Source organism: Aspergillus sclerotioniger (assembly GCF_003184525.1).
Source record: "Aspergillus sclerotioniger CBS 115572 chromosome Unknown BO94scaffold_4, whole genome shotgun sequence".
In the NCBI taxonomy this organism is placed as follows: Eukaryota; Fungi; Ascomycota; class Eurotiomycetes; order Eurotiales; family Aspergillaceae; genus Aspergillus; species Aspergillus sclerotioniger.
Genome location: NW_020290994.1, coordinates 186164 through 200465, shown reverse-complemented (window position 1 = coordinate 200465; position 14302 = coordinate 186164). Strand labels below are relative to the sequence as shown.

At 51.7% G+C, this 14302-nt stretch overlaps 4 protein-coding genes across 4 annotated transcripts; 2 read left to right on the top strand and 2 right to left on the bottom strand.

Annotated features, from left to right (window-relative positions):
• Positions 1–217: 217 nt before the first annotated feature.
• Positions 218–2820, bottom strand: acoA (aconitate hydratase ACO1; the record flags this gene model as incomplete). Its single annotated transcript, XM_025607764.1, has 5 exons — positions 218–478; positions 536–1881; positions 1938–2536; positions 2635–2654; positions 2743–2820. 5 exons carry the CDS (start codon positions 2818–2820, stop codon positions 218–220), a joined length of 2304 nt encoding a protein of 767 aa, XP_025471209.1.
• A 1284-nt stretch (positions 2821–4104) lies between these two features.
• On the top strand, positions 4105–5108 carry BO94DRAFT_275366 (putative C2H2 finger domain protein). The gene is made up of 3 exons (XM_025606590.1): positions 4105–4387; positions 4480–4659; positions 4748–5108. Exons 1-3 carry the CDS (start codon positions 4347–4349, stop codon positions 4860–4862), a joined length of 336 nt encoding a protein of 111 aa, XP_025471208.1. The 5' UTR covers positions 4105–4346; the 3' UTR covers positions 4863–5108.
• A 191-nt stretch (positions 5109–5299) lies between these two features.
• BO94DRAFT_508907 (putative mitochondrial carrier protein) lies at positions 5300–6498 on the bottom strand. The gene is made up of 4 exons (XM_025609682.1): positions 6256–6498; positions 5860–6199; positions 5450–5780; positions 5300–5394 (listed from the first exon to the last, which is right to left on the bottom strand). Exons 1-4 carry the CDS (start codon positions 6425–6427, stop codon positions 5350–5352), a joined length of 888 nt encoding a protein of 295 aa, XP_025471207.1. The 5' UTR covers positions 6428–6498; the 3' UTR covers positions 5300–5349.
• A 737-nt stretch (positions 6499–7235) lies between these two features.
• Positions 7236–14227, top strand: BO94DRAFT_508901 (uncharacterized protein). Its single transcript, XM_025609681.1, has 15 exons — positions 7236–7305; positions 7363–8038; positions 8098–8181; positions 8232–8355; positions 8403–9933; positions 10490–10591; positions 10686–10927; positions 10986–11152; positions 11214–11901; positions 11957–12753; positions 12811–12915; positions 12970–13088; positions 13145–13224; positions 13289–13448; positions 13509–14227. Coding segments are annotated over exons 1-15 (5322 nt in total). The 5' UTR covers positions 7236–7303; the 3' UTR covers positions 13954–14227.
• The last annotated feature ends 75 nt before the right edge of the window (positions 14228–14302 follow it).

Genomic DNA, 14302 nt, shown 5'->3' with positions numbered 1-14302 from the left:
TTTTCGAAACACGACTCGGGATTTCTCCATCATAGGTCCCATATGCAGCCGCTTTCTTCCCCAATGCCGTCATTCAGCATTTAAACAGTCTGCCACAGAGCGAGTGCAGGATGACCAAGCCCCGCAAGCAGATCTGTCAGGTATCATAATTTACAGACGAGCCTATGCTTGTCGAGACTCAAGGCCCACGTCTTGCATGTTGGCATTCGCCATCGATTTAGTTACCATTGCGAGCCATGGTGTTGAGGGCGGATCCATCCTTGAACCACTCAATCTGGGACTCGTTGAAGGTGTGGCTAAGCTTGATGTCGAAAGCGGCACCACCATCCTTGGGGTGGACACGGAGAGTCATGGGCTTGCCAACCTCGATCTCAGTGCAGAGGAGGTCGACGGTGTCCTCGGGGTTGATCTTGTCGTAGTCGGCGGGGTCGGAGAAGGTAAGGGGAAGCATACCCTGCTTCTTCAGGTTGGTCTCGTGCTAAAAACAAGCTGTTAGTTCGCTTCAGGGTGAGCTAGTCAGTGCGTGGTAACTTACGATACGGGCGAAACTGCGGGTGATGATGGCAAGACCACCAAGGTGACGGGGCTCCAGAGCGGCGTGCTCACGGGAGGAACCCTCACCGTAGTTCCAGTCACCAATGACGACCCACTTGATACCACGGGCCTTGTAGTCACGGGCAGTGGCGGGGACGGCATCGTAGGCACCGGTGAAGGCGTTCTTGACCTTGTTGGCCTCACCGTTCTCGGCGTTGATGGCACCAATCAACATGTTGTTGGAGATGTTGTCAAGGTGACCACGGTACTTCAACCATGGGCCAGCCATGGAGATGTGATCGGTGGTGGTCTTGCCCTGGCACTTGATCAGGATAGGGATGCCAGTAGCATCCTTTCCGTCCCACTTCTCGAAGCCAGCAAGGACCTGCAGACGATCACTGGAAGGAGAGACGGCAACGGAGACGGCCTCACGGTCGGCGGGAGGAGCCTGGTAGGTGTTGCGGCCCGCGTCGTAGCCCTGGGCAGGGAGACCCTCACCAGTAGGAGCCTTGAGCTTGAAGTCCTTGCCATCCTTGTCCTTCAGGGTGTCGGTAAGAGGGTTGAACTTGAGGGAACCCGCAACGGTCATGGCGACGACAAGGTCGGGGGAGGCGACGAAAGCGTGGGTAGCAGGGTTGGCATCGTTACGGCCAGTGAAGTTACGGTTGTAGGAAGAGATGATAGAGTTGGCGTCACCCTTCTTGACGTCCTTACGATCCCACTGTCCAATGCAAGGACCGCAGGCGTTGGCAAGGATGACACCACCGTATTCCTCGAGGGTCTGGAGCTGACCATCACGCTCGATGGTAGCACGGATCTGCTCGGAACCGGGGGTGATGGTGAAGAGAGACTTGGACTTAAGACCGTGGTCAAGGGCGTCGCGAGCGATGGAAGCAGCGCGGGACATGTCCTCGTAGGAAGAGTTGGTGCAAGAACCGATGAGACCGACCTTGAGCTCCTCAGGCCACTTGTTGGCCTCAACAGCCTCCTTGAACTTGGAGATGGGGGTGGCCAAGTCGGGGGTGAAAGGGCCGTTGACGTGGGGCTCGAGCTCAGACAGGTTGATCTCAATCAGCTGGTCGTACTCAGCACCCTCATCCTCGCGAAGCTCCTTGGCGTAATCGCGGGAGAAGTTGCCGATGTGCTGGCGCTTGGTGGCCTTCAGGTAGTCGTACATGCGGTCGTTGAAGGGGAACATAGAGGTGGTGGCACCGATCTCAGCACCCATGTTACAGATAGTAGCCATACCAGTGCAGGAGAGGGAGTTGACACCAGGTCCGTGGTACTCAATGATAGCACCAGTACCACCCTTGACAGTAAGGAGACCAGCGACCTTGAGGATGATATCTAGAGTCTATCGTTAATAACCATCTACTTTTCAGCTACGTGAGAATGAAACTTACCCTTGGGAGTAGTCCAGCCGGACATCTCACCGGTGAGCTTGACACCGATGACCTTGGGGGCCTTCAGCTCCCAGGGAAGACCGGCCATAACATCGACGGCGTCGGCACCACCAACACCAATGGCAGCAGCGGCGAGACCACCAGCGTTAGGAGTGTGAGAGTCGGTACCGATCATCAGGCAACCGGGGAAAGCGTAGTTCTCCAGGACGATCTGGTGGATGATACCGGAACCGGGCTTCCAGAAACCGATATTGTACTTGGCAGTAGCGGAGGCAAGGAAGTCATAGACCTCCTTGTTGATGTCGTTGGCACGGGCAAGATCCTTCTCACCACCAACCTGGGCCTCAATCAAGTGGTCACAGTGAACGGTAGTGGGGGTAGCGACGGAAGGCATGCCGGCGGACATGAACTGCAGGATGGCCATCTGGGCAGTGGCATCCTGGCAAGCGACACGGTCGGGGCGAAGCTTGAGGTAGGAGGTACCACGCTCGATGTCCTGGCCGTGGGGGTCGTCAAGGTGAGAGTACAGAACCTTCTCGGCGTAGGTGAGAGGGCGGCTGAGACGACGACGAACGATGTCGAGGTTCTCGGACATCTTCCTATAAGATTAGCAGACATGTTAGCTGGCTGCCCATTGACCTGAAAGGAGCAATCTCTTGATTGCGCCCTGTTCTTAAGAATCCAAGTGTTGCCATACTTGTAGTTGATGAAGTTACCCTGTGCAAGCATCGTTAGCGGATATCCTCAAATCTGGCACTCGCACCGCCCGCAGCTAGCCGAGACACAATGGAAGTTCACGACTCACCTTCTCCAGGTTGCTCATCTCGACCTTCTTGTCGAGGGGAGAGTCGCCGACGGTGGCCATACCCCGAGCCCCGAGCATCTGCACATATTATTAGTATTCCCAAGCTTCTATGCGTGACATCTCCACATCTCTCTGTGGTGAGGTCATGGACGAGATCGAGGGTAAACGCTTACAAGGCGGGACTTAGGGGCCTATGGAGGAGATCAGGTTAGTTTCCATTGAAATAGAGAGCACACCGGCTGAAAGCATCTCATTCCCGAGGGGGATTCGATGGCTTTCCTGCCAGGATGCAACGTGTCTAGGAGGACTTACCAGCGCACCCATGCGCGCAAGCCTTGTGGTGATCATGATGGAAGCTCTCTATGCGAAACACATTCAAGGAGAGTCAATCCAAACAGCAGCAAAAGCTAGCTTCAACAGGTCGAAGCAGCAAAGGTAGAGTGGAGTGTGAAAGGAAAGGGAAAGGAAAAGAGTAAGGAAGAAAGGGAAAATGGAGTAGATAAAAAGGAAGCTACAGTGGGAAAGAATTCTTGTTTCCACCAGAGCGATTTACTGAACCGGAGAAGAGGACCCGTAACCGCTCCTGACAGTACCGACCTGTACGCATGCGTAGCTGCGACCGGAGAGAAGGAAAGTGGCTGGACAACCCGTGGGACCCCCTTCTTACAGTATGTATACCGTACACCTGAAATTTCCGCTCGACCTGCAGACCTCCCCTTTCGACTCCGGGACCCATAATGGCTTTGCCCGGCAACGTAAGGCTGCCCTTGGATTCGAAAAGGCCTCATTGTCAGTGGTCTTTTAGCCTCCAGGTGACCTTCAAAAGCATACTTTGGCCGGATCGACTGTGTACTGTCGCCCCCATGCACCCCATGGACTCCCACGAACTAGTGCCTTACCCAGATAAAACCGACAGCGTTCGGACATGGTAATTCTGACCAGCCTGTGCGGCGGCGGCGGCGTGCACAGGGCATGTGAGAATGCAATCCAATCATGTGCCCTGGATTACATCCTACATCATCAATACTCCATCGACGTCACTACTTACTGCTGTGGAGGAATCCCGATTATACGGATTTTGCAACCTAAAGGAGTCCAACCTCTCGCCCATGAAAGAGAGAGTGATTTGACAGATACCCACACATCTGACCTCAAGAATCCCAGACCGCTTGGGATGGTTGTGTTGCTAAGGAGACGTGGTCGCAGCTAGCGTATTATTTCACCTGAATCGCAACTGGACGATGCTTTCCGGAGCAACGTGCCGGAACATGGGAACGTCATAAATTACAGACACCGGGGAAATGGCCGTACGGAAGCAACCAAAAGCAACCAAAAGCGCTGGCAGAGCCGAGACAGAGCCGAGGCCTACCGATGGGAATCCCGCGGCCCGCCGCCAAGACCCAGTTGACTCTGACCAATAATGAGCAACGTGTTTCAGGAAATTCTTCTCACGCACACAACGGCGGAATTTTTGAGATAAGCGACCCGCTCTTGCACCGCCTAAAGTCTTAGTTTCATTCCGTATATCGGTGGTAAACGACTTTGCGACGCTCACTGGCAATACCATCAGGCAGTTTTTTTGGGCCGCCGTCATCAATATCAAAATGGGTGCTGTCAGGAAAATCAAGACCAAGCGCAGGACCAGGTATGTAGGCTTATCCTTCAAGAATGATCTGGCCCGGGTAGAAGGGCTGCGTAAAGTTGTATAGAGTACTGACGATCTGATACGGCCGACAGAGATTACGATCAGGTCCGCGCTGATATCGAATCCTCCAAGCACCTTTCGCAATACAAAGGTACAAAAGACGAAGAGGATCTTCCAGGCCTGGGCAAGCATTATTGCGTCGAATGCTCCAAATGGTTTGAAAGCGAATTCAACCTGGTCGGCCATAAGAAGGGCAAGAACCATAAGAGAAGGTTGGTTTCCAAAACTCTCTATTATGTCGCGCCTTCGAGCGCAAATACTTTCTGGGCAGATCAATGCTGACCTATGCGATTCTCCTAGGCTCCGCATTCTGCGCGAAGAAGCTCATACACAAAAGGCTGCTGAGGCTGCTATCGGCTTGGGTACAGACAATGGCGTGAGGTCGCATGAGACCGTGGTCGAAATGGAGGACTAGAATCCATCGATGATGTCAAATTGGCCATTACAATGCTTGGTCGACTGTCAATGCGAAGCAGCATAAGCCCCAAATCGTCTGCGAGAGCTCTCCTGGCAAGGTATCTAATCTCAAGGGGCTCGACAAATTTTTCGCGCATCTACGCCTTTTTGCCGTCGTTGTTTCACGGACGATATTACTGGCTGCGCGCGGACGAAAGTCACCCAATCAGCGATGGGCCAAAATCGCAGTACTATAACACGTGAAACCACATGTTCCGAAAACCGCCAGTGGGGGTGGAGACTCCGGAGTACGCCGGTTCCGTTCTGCGGTAACACCTTCAGAACTGCCGTTTCTCGGAACATCGTATAGCTAGGTCCCACTTTATCGGACACGGCCCCTTTAGGACGAAATTAATTTACAAGCTGCAGTAATACAGCACATTGATCGAGATGCGTATACCCTGCCGGAGTACACCGTAGATGTTCTAGATGGTTGCATTCTATGTTCATGGATTCTGCAAATACTTCATAAGCCACTCATATGTCGCCCACTAATTTGAACCCATTGTTAGCATTATCCAAGATGGTAAGTTCAAATTGACATACCTGGACGGCGTTTACTATGAAAGCCCTAACACTACAGACTCCTAGACCGCGATAGAAGGCTTTGAAACCTTCATTGAGATAGGCCTCCTTAGCGATCTGAAAGGAGCTTGTTGTATATGGCTTGCTTGATGGTTGCATCAATGGGCGATTTTCAGGAGACAATTCAATCGTCCTCGCCTGCAGTCTTGTCTTTACCATGTCCAATGGGAAGACCGAAGCCCATGTAACAATCCCAGCAATGCCACCGCATAGTAAGATCTTCATGGCCATCATATTCGTGTCATCATCATCAGAGGCCGTAAGGCGTTTGCAATACTCGTAAGACCAAAAACTGCGAAGGCGTATGTTAATACCATGTAAAGATCCGCAATGAAATAGCGGGGAAGATCCGGGGAAGGAATTTTGCATACTAAAACCCATAGCCAATTGCATCTCTGGCACAGGTGATCCCTCCTCCGAAATAGAGGCCCCTCCAGCCGCGGGTTCGGACGATGTCTTTCGCAACCGTCCAGGATGACACTCCCGGGCGTGAGTCAAGCTGAGCTCTACATTTGATGAACTCCGTAGGAGATGACACAGTCCAGCTGGCCACCCCACCGGCAGCACCGGCGAGCCAGATTTTGTACAAAGGCACACCTTGTGGATTTGTGGGATCGATGATTGAAGTGTCCAGGAATTTCAATGATCGGTTATAAGCCACAAAGAGTAGCGCATTGAGAGCCCCATATCCAAGAATTGGTGCAGCGGCGCCTGATGAAATGATTAGCACTGGACCCCTGATCTACATTGCTTCAGCTGCTGCAAACCTCGAACAAGGGAAGTGGCGCTGTCAAAGCGACTCAGTTGCTGGGGGGCGGTTGATGCAACGGTATCTGAAGTGCGTCCCGCCTGCAATCGCACTTTGATAACGTCAAGGGGATTTCCGATTATGATCCCTATGGCACCGCTAAGGTAGCCAGCCCAGAAATCGGAAGACATAGACCGGAAACCAGTGCCAAATGAACTATTCAGCAGCAAATGGTGATAATGAGCATAGTCGTAGGCACAACTTGGTTGTTATCATTCGACGGGCAGGCGTTACATTGACTAAAGGGTCCCACCTCGAGGGGCACCCCGGACGCTATACTAAAAGTGAGATAGTAGAAACTCTCTCCTGGGATCAGATGTGAAGCCATTGTCCTCGAGTCCATTTGTTAGGACTTACTCCGTACAACGGGGGGGTCTGATTTTGGGTTGGAAGGGAACTGTGAAGATAGTATCCCACAGCTACAGAAAAAGCAAAATGTTTGTCATGCAGCCAGTTGCTCATGCAGCCTTGCTGCATCATTGATTCAGGCCAAGACCTCTCATATACATGCCGCCGCCCTCTATACTACATATATCTTCAACATCCTGGTCCTGATTGTTTCATCCCACACAACACCATAGTAGCCCCATAGAGTCTGCATATGCTCAAATGCAGGCATAAAGAGGAGGCTTTGAACAATTAATACCATAAACATCTAATAAATGTTATTGCCACCCTAATAAAAAGTGGCTATGGGGCCTGGCATGCTGGAGAAATGCTCAAGACACCGATTGTGCTGAGCTCGGCCTTTCAGTCAGTTAACAGGGAAATGGTTCTCTCACTGTTCAGCACGGTACGAAGTGAAGGTGAGTCGAAGCGTCATTTCATGTGGGGTGAGGCTCCCCTCATTCACGTGACTACGTGATACTTTGGTGTTTCAAACAAGTGCAGGTGACGCGCTAAGTTGTGGCAAACACGCGTTGTGGACGGCCGGTCATCATTGATGACCACAACCGCCAACCGAACACCTTCAAAACCAGCCATCAACACTTATAAGAGCCATACCAATGTGAGTTTTTGTTGGATCCTCCTCTGAGTCTTGCGCGATCTCAATTAACGTACTTAGGTACCGGCCAAAGCCAGCGGCAAAGGAGGATACTGCAAGGACACCGTCCAAGCCGTTGCAAACCGGCTCTTCTACAAATTCCGCTGATCGTCTGTCGAAACCCTTCAGATGTCCAGGACTGGCCACTGCTACGCGTGCATCAGAAAAGCCAGCGAGGAAGCGTAGAAAGGTGAATTACGCCGGGGCTGATGGGACTGTGGATGACGACAGCGTCAAGCCATATACAAATGAGGATCGCTTAGCGCTTGCGACAAGAGATGTGAACAGGTTTCCTGTCTTCAAGGTCAAAGACAAAGACACGACCTTCAAGCAACGATTCAAGATTCCCTTCATCAATAAGTCGTCAGACGCCTATAATGGCTCTAGGGTAGCACCCACGCTTGGCATGAGACAAGGCGCCACATTTATCGTGAAGCCACTGCATGATCCGAGTGGAGAGTTTGCTATAGTACTATATGACCCAACGGTCGATGACGTTGATGATCCAGGAACAAAAGAAGAGACAAAAGGCGCCACAGAAGACCAGAAACCAAAGCTGGACGAGCCACTGGTGCACAAAAGCCTGGCAGATATCCTCGGGCTCAAGAAGGAGGTTGAAGCCCGGCCAAAAGTGCCGGTTGTGATTGATCCACGGTTGGCTAAGGTCCTGCGACCACATCAGGTTGAGGGTGTAAAGGTGAGCACCTCTCTGTACGGAGTGCGCCTGGAACAACCGACTAACACAGCTATAACCAGTTTCTTTATCGTTGTACAACGGGAATGGTTGATAAGAATGCAAATGGTTGTATCATGGCAGATGGAATGGGTCTGGGCAAGACGGTACGCTGAACGCTCTGTGATGTGGACTACGAGACTAATGGTGCCGGTAGCTTCAATGCATCTCATTAATGTGGACACTACTCAAGCAATCCTCAGAAGCAGGAAGATCGACTATACAGAAGTGTATCATCGCTTGCCCGTCAAGTTTGGTCGGAAACTGGGCCAACGAACTCGGTATGTTGGCTCCGCTGTTTCGATCATACATCTTTTAACAGTTGCAGTGAAATGGTTGGGTAAGGACGCTATCACGCCCTTTGCGGTTGACGGTAAAGCTTCGAAGACAGAACTCATCGCTCAGATGAAGCAATGGGCGATCGCTTCGGGGCGAGCTATCGTCAGACCTGTTCTCATCATCTCATATGAAACTCTTCGGTTGTATGTTGACACATTAAAGGATAGTCCCATCGGGCTACTCCTTTGCGATGAAGGCCATCGGTTGAAAAACAAAGAAAGCTTGACATGGACAGCTCTCAACAGTCTAAATGTACAACGCCGGGTTATTTTGTCCGGTACGCCTATCCAGAACGATCTTTCAGAGTATTTTGCTCTTCTTCACTTCGCAAACCCGAACCTACTGGGGTCCCAGAACGACTTTCGGAAAAGGTTTGAATTACCCATTCTTAGAGGCAGAGATGCCGCAGGAACAGAGGAAGATCTCAAAAAAGGCAATGAACGTCTTGCCGAGCTTTCTGGTATTGTGAACAAGTTCATCATACGCCGGACCAACGACATTTTGTCCAAGTACTTGCCAGTCAAATATGAGCATGTTGTCTTCTGCAACATGTCTCAGTTCCAATTGGGCCTTTACAAACACTTTATTCAGAGCCCAGAAATCAGGAGCTTGCTTAGGGGCAAAGGAAGTCAGCCATTGAAAGCAATTGGACTATTGAAAAAGCTTTGCAATCATCCCGACCTCCTGAACCTCTCCACAGACCTTCCAGGCTGTGAGTACACCTTCCCAGAGGACTATGTACCGCCGGAAGGGAGAGGACGTGATCGAGATATCAAGTCTTGGTATTCAGGGAAGATGATGGTCTTGGATAGGATGCTAGCACGCATCCGCCAGGATACTAATGACAAGATTGTTTTGATTAGCAATTATACTCAAACCCTCGACCTTTTTGAAAAACTATGCAGGACCCGAGGGTACGGCTCCTTGCGACTAGACGGTACCATGACTGTTGGTAAACGGCAGAAGCTAGTCGATAAGTTCAATGACCCAGACGGGGCTGAGTTTGTATTCTTGCTCAGCAGTAAGGCTGGTGGCTGCGGCCTGAATCTGATAGGCGCAAACCGCCTGGTTCTGTTCGATCCAGATTGGAATCCAGCCGCCGACCAGCAAGCTTTGGCGCGAGTCTGGCGTGATGGCCAGAAGAAGGATTGCTTCGTCTACCGCTTCATCGCAACCGGTTCGATTGAGGAGAAGATCTTCCAGCGTCAATCCCATAAACAGTCCCTTTCTTCATGCGTTGTGGACTCGGCCGAGGATGTTGAGCGGCACTTCTCGTTGGAATCCCTCCGCGAGCTATTCCAATTCAAGCCGGAAACTCGGAGTGATACGCACGACACGTTCAAATGCAAGCGATGCCGACCGGAGGGGACACAATACATCAAGGCGCCGGCTATGTTGTACGGTGACACCAGTACTTGGAATCATTTTGTCAATGACGGAGAGCAGGGGCTTCTCAGCAAGATCCAAGACTTGCTGATCCGTCAAGAGACGGGAGAACGGGATGTCTCCGCCGTGTTTCAGTATATCAGCCACTGAATATCTCCACGATCTGGATTCCTTTGGAACGTACTTGATTATGTTCATGTGTTGTTGTTGTATTGGGAAGCGTATGTTATTTTTGATTGAGTTGGGGATTCATTCTAGAAAGCCATGATACAATGGCGTCATACTTAGACTTTACAGGGTCAATATAATTGAGTGTCGAATTAAATTCCACGGAATGACTAGTACTGACTAGGAGCATGTCGGGGGGATCTGCCGTGCAAGGAGAGGGGTGACGGGGGTGACGGGGGTGGCCATCACTAGGGAAGAACAATGGGAATCGATCGGGCGGGAAAGCCGACGAGACGAGAGCCATCGCGGCTGACCCTACGTCACAGCGCGTCCGCTAACACACCATCCACGTTGCCAACGCATCTGGCTGGCACTCCTCCCCACCTTGATAGCCCAGCAACCACCTAGCGACCAGGCTAAACCATCGGACAGGTGCTATCCGTTTTGGCAAAAAAAGCACGGGTCTGTTTATTTATCCTGCAACGCCTGTCATCCATCGCCGATGCTCGGGAATAGCTACAGGTCCTTGCGGATTCGAAGTCCAGACCGTCGCCTCACCGCCCAGCCTAGCCAGACAACGCTTCCACGCCATGAAAGCCACTATCTAAACTACCCCCGGAGCGTGTGACTCAATCAATATCGATGTTTGTCTGAGCGATGGATCACTCAATTCAGCGCTCGCTGAATGATAAGCTCTATGACCGGAGGAAACAGGGAGCCTTGGAGTACGCATTATCGATAAGAGGTTTGGTCAGGCAAGGTGGCGGCTGGCTAACTCACATGTGATCAACAGGCTCGAGAAGGTCGTCCGCGAGGCCGCTTTCAGGGGCGAACACGAGGAGATTCAGAAGATCGTCGACCAGCTCTGCCATGACTACGCCTACGCGGTCCATCAACCCCACGCGAGAAATGGCGGCTTAATCGGACTTGCGGCGGCTTCCATAGCGTTAGGATCCGTGAGTGCACCAGGACATACTGAATCGGTTGCGCAGGGGCTGAGTTCTAGGATGCTAGGAAGGGGTTGCTCCTTATCTGAAGGAAATCGTACCGCCGGTGCTTGCTTGTTTTTCCGACCAAGATGCGCGCGTCAGATATTATGCCTGCGAGAGCATGTACAACATTGCGAAAGTTGCGAAAGGGGAGATACTACTTTTCTTCAATGACATATTCGATGCCTTGAGCAAGGTAAGGGCTTTCTACCTCCTCTGTCTCTATTGTTCTAGCCTCACAACTTACCCACCCCCAGCTAGCCTCAGATTCCGAGCTTTCCGTCAAAAACGGTGCAGAACTCCTCGATAGACTCGTCAAGGACATTGTATCGGAATCCGCTGCCTCCCATGTCTCCGTCCTGCAACTTACCGAAAAACAAGCGACAGATCCCGAAGGCCTGGAGGATGCTGATCTTCCTACTGCCTTCTCGCTCCCAAAATTTATACCCCTACTCAAAGAACGAATCCACGTCATCAGTGCATTTACCCGCACATTTCTGGTATCGTGGCTGACGCTGTTGGATACAATACCCGACCTGGAGTTGATCTCTTATCTGCCGGAATTCCTTGGGGGTTTGATCAAATTTCTTGGAGACCCAAACAGAGATGTCCATGTCGCCACCCAGGCACTTCTAGATCGGTTTCTGTCGGAGATCAAACGGATCGCGCGACTCAAGAAAGGTATCGAAGACAGCCGGAAAGGCCAAGGTAGCGATACCAGACAGTCAACCGCAAGTGACAGTGTGAGCGTTGCGACGACCACAGATCAGACTCTAGCTGTCGGGTCTGAGATGACTGACAATGCGATTGAAGATTCCGAGGCAGGGTCTGTCACCGATGAGGAAGGCTTGCACGTTGATGGAGATTGGATTCCTGGACAAGATGTTCAGATTGATTATGCAAAGATACTAGATATTCTCGTTGGCTTTGTTGATACATCTTTCGGTAAGCCAGGCATCACGCTCAATTGTAATGGACCGGTACTCATCACACGTCTTAGTGGAGGAGATGCAGTTGACTGCTCTGCGCTGGATCGACAATTTCTTCGAGATCAGCCCGGAAGACATTCTCCCTTTCGTTCCTCGTCTCCTGACTCAGGTGCTTCCAGCAATGTCCAGTGGCTCGGATCAAGTGCGGCAGGCCGCAAACCGGGTCAACACCTCTCTGATGGAGTATATCGTCACCTTGTCTGAAGATACATTGGATGAGAGCCGGCAGTTGGCGTCCGCAAAAGCGTACAACTCGAACAGCAAAGAAGCCGTTGAGCGAAGATCATCTACGCCGGTCAGCAAAGCTCCCGAGACACCCTCCAGTGAATCCAAGAAGCAGTTGTCTCAGCCAGACGCGTCAGTCGAGCAACCCCCCCGAAGCAGCAGTTCCACCCCCCTGCCGCCTGCCGACCTGGATTATGCCGCGTCTGTCAGCTCCTTGACACTACAGTTTTTGAACGAAAACGAAGCCACCCGAGTGGCCGCGCTATCCTGGCTCATAATGCTACACCGAAAGGCGCCCAAGAAGGTGATCGCATTCAATGATGGAACCTTCCCTGCTCTTCTGAAGACACTGTCCGACCCGGCTGAAGCCGTCGTCACCAAGGACCTCCAGCTTCTATCACAGATATCCAGAAACAGCGAGGATAGCTATTTTAAGTCATTCATGGTGAACCTCCTCCAGCTCTTCTCCACAGATAGGCATCTACTCGAGGTGCGAGGGAACCTCATCATTCGACAACTGTGCATGAATCTAAGCCCAGAGCGCATCTATCGGACACTGGCGGATTGTCTCGAGAAGGAAGAGGTGAGGCCCCCTCCCAGCAATCCCAATTCCCGATCATATTGACTTAATGCCGAAAAGGATATCGAATTCGCCAGCATCATGGTCCAGAATCTGAACAACAACCTGATAACTGCACCCGAGCTTTCGGACCTAAGAAAGCGTCTGAGGAATCTGGATGCAAAGGTGACGGCTCCCTTACTCTGGACACTAAAGAAAGAAAGTTAACATCGTCCACAGGACGGACAGATGTTCTTCGTAGCACTGTTCAGATCGTGGTGCCACAACGCCGTTTCTACCTTCTCCTTATGTCTACTCGCGCAAGCCTACGAACAAGCATACAACCTGCTCCAAGTTTTGTAGGCATCCGCCCCCTCCATTCACAGGCCAATAAAACCCCACTAATATGACATAGCGCTGAACTCGAAATGACCGTGAACATGTTGATCCAAATCGACAAGTTAGTCCAGCTCCTAGAATCGCCCGTTTTCACCTGTGAGTCCTCTCCGCACCCACAAATACCACCCAACCAACAAGCTAACCTCAATTGAACTTCTAGACCTCCGTCTCCAGCTCCTCGAACCAGAACGATACCCCTACCTCTACAAATGCCTCTACGGCGTTCTTATGCTCCTCCCCCAAAGCTCCGCCTTCGCGGCACTCAAGAACCGCCTCAACAGCGTCAGCAGCATTGGCCTCCTGCACACCGGCCCCCGACAGTAAGTTTCCCCCATCACCACCTCCAAAATACCCCCACCCACTAACCCACTCCACTCCAGAACAACTATGTCCTCAACCTCCGCCTCTACCTCCTCTTCCACCTCCACATACGACCGCGCAACTGGAAGCCGCCTCAAGCGCGACGAAAACTCCATCCGGTGGGTCGAACTCCTCGACAAATTCAAATCCGTTCAAGAAAAAGCCCGCCGGGCCCAACGCGCCTCTCAACGGCCCCTTGACCCAGACGCAACCGGCCCCTTCCTATCCAGCACAGGGGACCCATCTCGCGGTAACAAGGAACGAACCTCCGCTCTTCCGGATACGCCTCGCGGAATCGCCGGGGCCGGGGGAGGCAACAACAACGCGACGGAGGGTCGCGGCGGTGGAGCGGATGCGGGGACCGCGAAAACCGGCTCGTCGATCCTGGGGGGTGCGCATAGACATAAATCCAGTTTGTCGAATTTAGGACGCTTGGGGATTGGGGGTCGGAAGTCGAAGAGGTGAATGGATTGATTGGGTCGGATGGGATTGGCAGATTAGGAGTGGTGGGGGCGATAAATTTTCATTGAAATATGAAGATAATGGTAGGTACATGCGTGGTGCCTGCCTGGATGCCTATATATCTTACACATACTGAAATTGTTGTATCTGTGGTAGTGGCTTTACCGGCATCTCTCTAGGAATGGTGATATACCAGCTGAGTGACAGATGCAAGGCGTCTGTCAGACTTGAGGCTTGTTTATTGACAGGACTTGAAAATAAGATCATGACATCAGAGAACGCGGATAAAGCATGTAGAGTAGTGGGGGGCGTGCCGGGTGATCGTCATATCTCTTGATTGGAATGGAAATAG

Excerpts from the sequence above, each read along its gene's own strand:
- BO94DRAFT_508907 (XM_025609682.1), bottom strand. The coding sequence starts at position 6,427 with ATGTCTTCCGATTTCTGGGCTGGCTACCTTAGCGGTGCCATAGGGATC. Across the intron at positions 6,200-6,255 it reads CGCCACTTCCCTTGTTCGAG|GCGCCGCTGCACCAATTCTT; the intron begins GTTTGCAGCAGC and ends TCATTTCATCAG. Across the intron at positions 5,395-5,449 it reads TCATAGTAAACGCCGTCCAG|TGGGCGACATATGAGTGGCT; the intron begins GTATGTCAATTT and ends GGTTCAAATTAG.
- BO94DRAFT_275366 (XM_025606590.1), top strand. The coding sequence starts at position 4,347 with ATGGGTGCTGTCAGGAAAATCAAGACCAAGCGCAGGACCAG. Across the intron at positions 4,388-4,479 it reads AAGACCAAGCGCAGGACCAG|AGATTACGATCAGGTCCGCG; the intron begins GTATGTAGGCTT and ends TACGGCCGACAG. Across the intron at positions 4,660-4,747 it reads GGCAAGAACCATAAGAGAAG|GCTCCGCATTCTGCGCGAAG; the intron begins GTTGGTTTCCAA and ends CGATTCTCCTAG.
- BO94DRAFT_508901 (XM_025609681.1), top strand. Across the intron at positions 11,153-11,213 it reads TATTCGATGCCTTGAGCAAG|CTAGCCTCAGATTCCGAGCT; the intron begins GTAAGGGCTTTC and ends ACCCACCCCCAG. Across the intron at positions 12,754-12,810 it reads ATTGTCTCGAGAAGGAAGAG|GATATCGAATTCGCCAGCAT; the intron begins GTGAGGCCCCCT and ends AATGCCGAAAAG.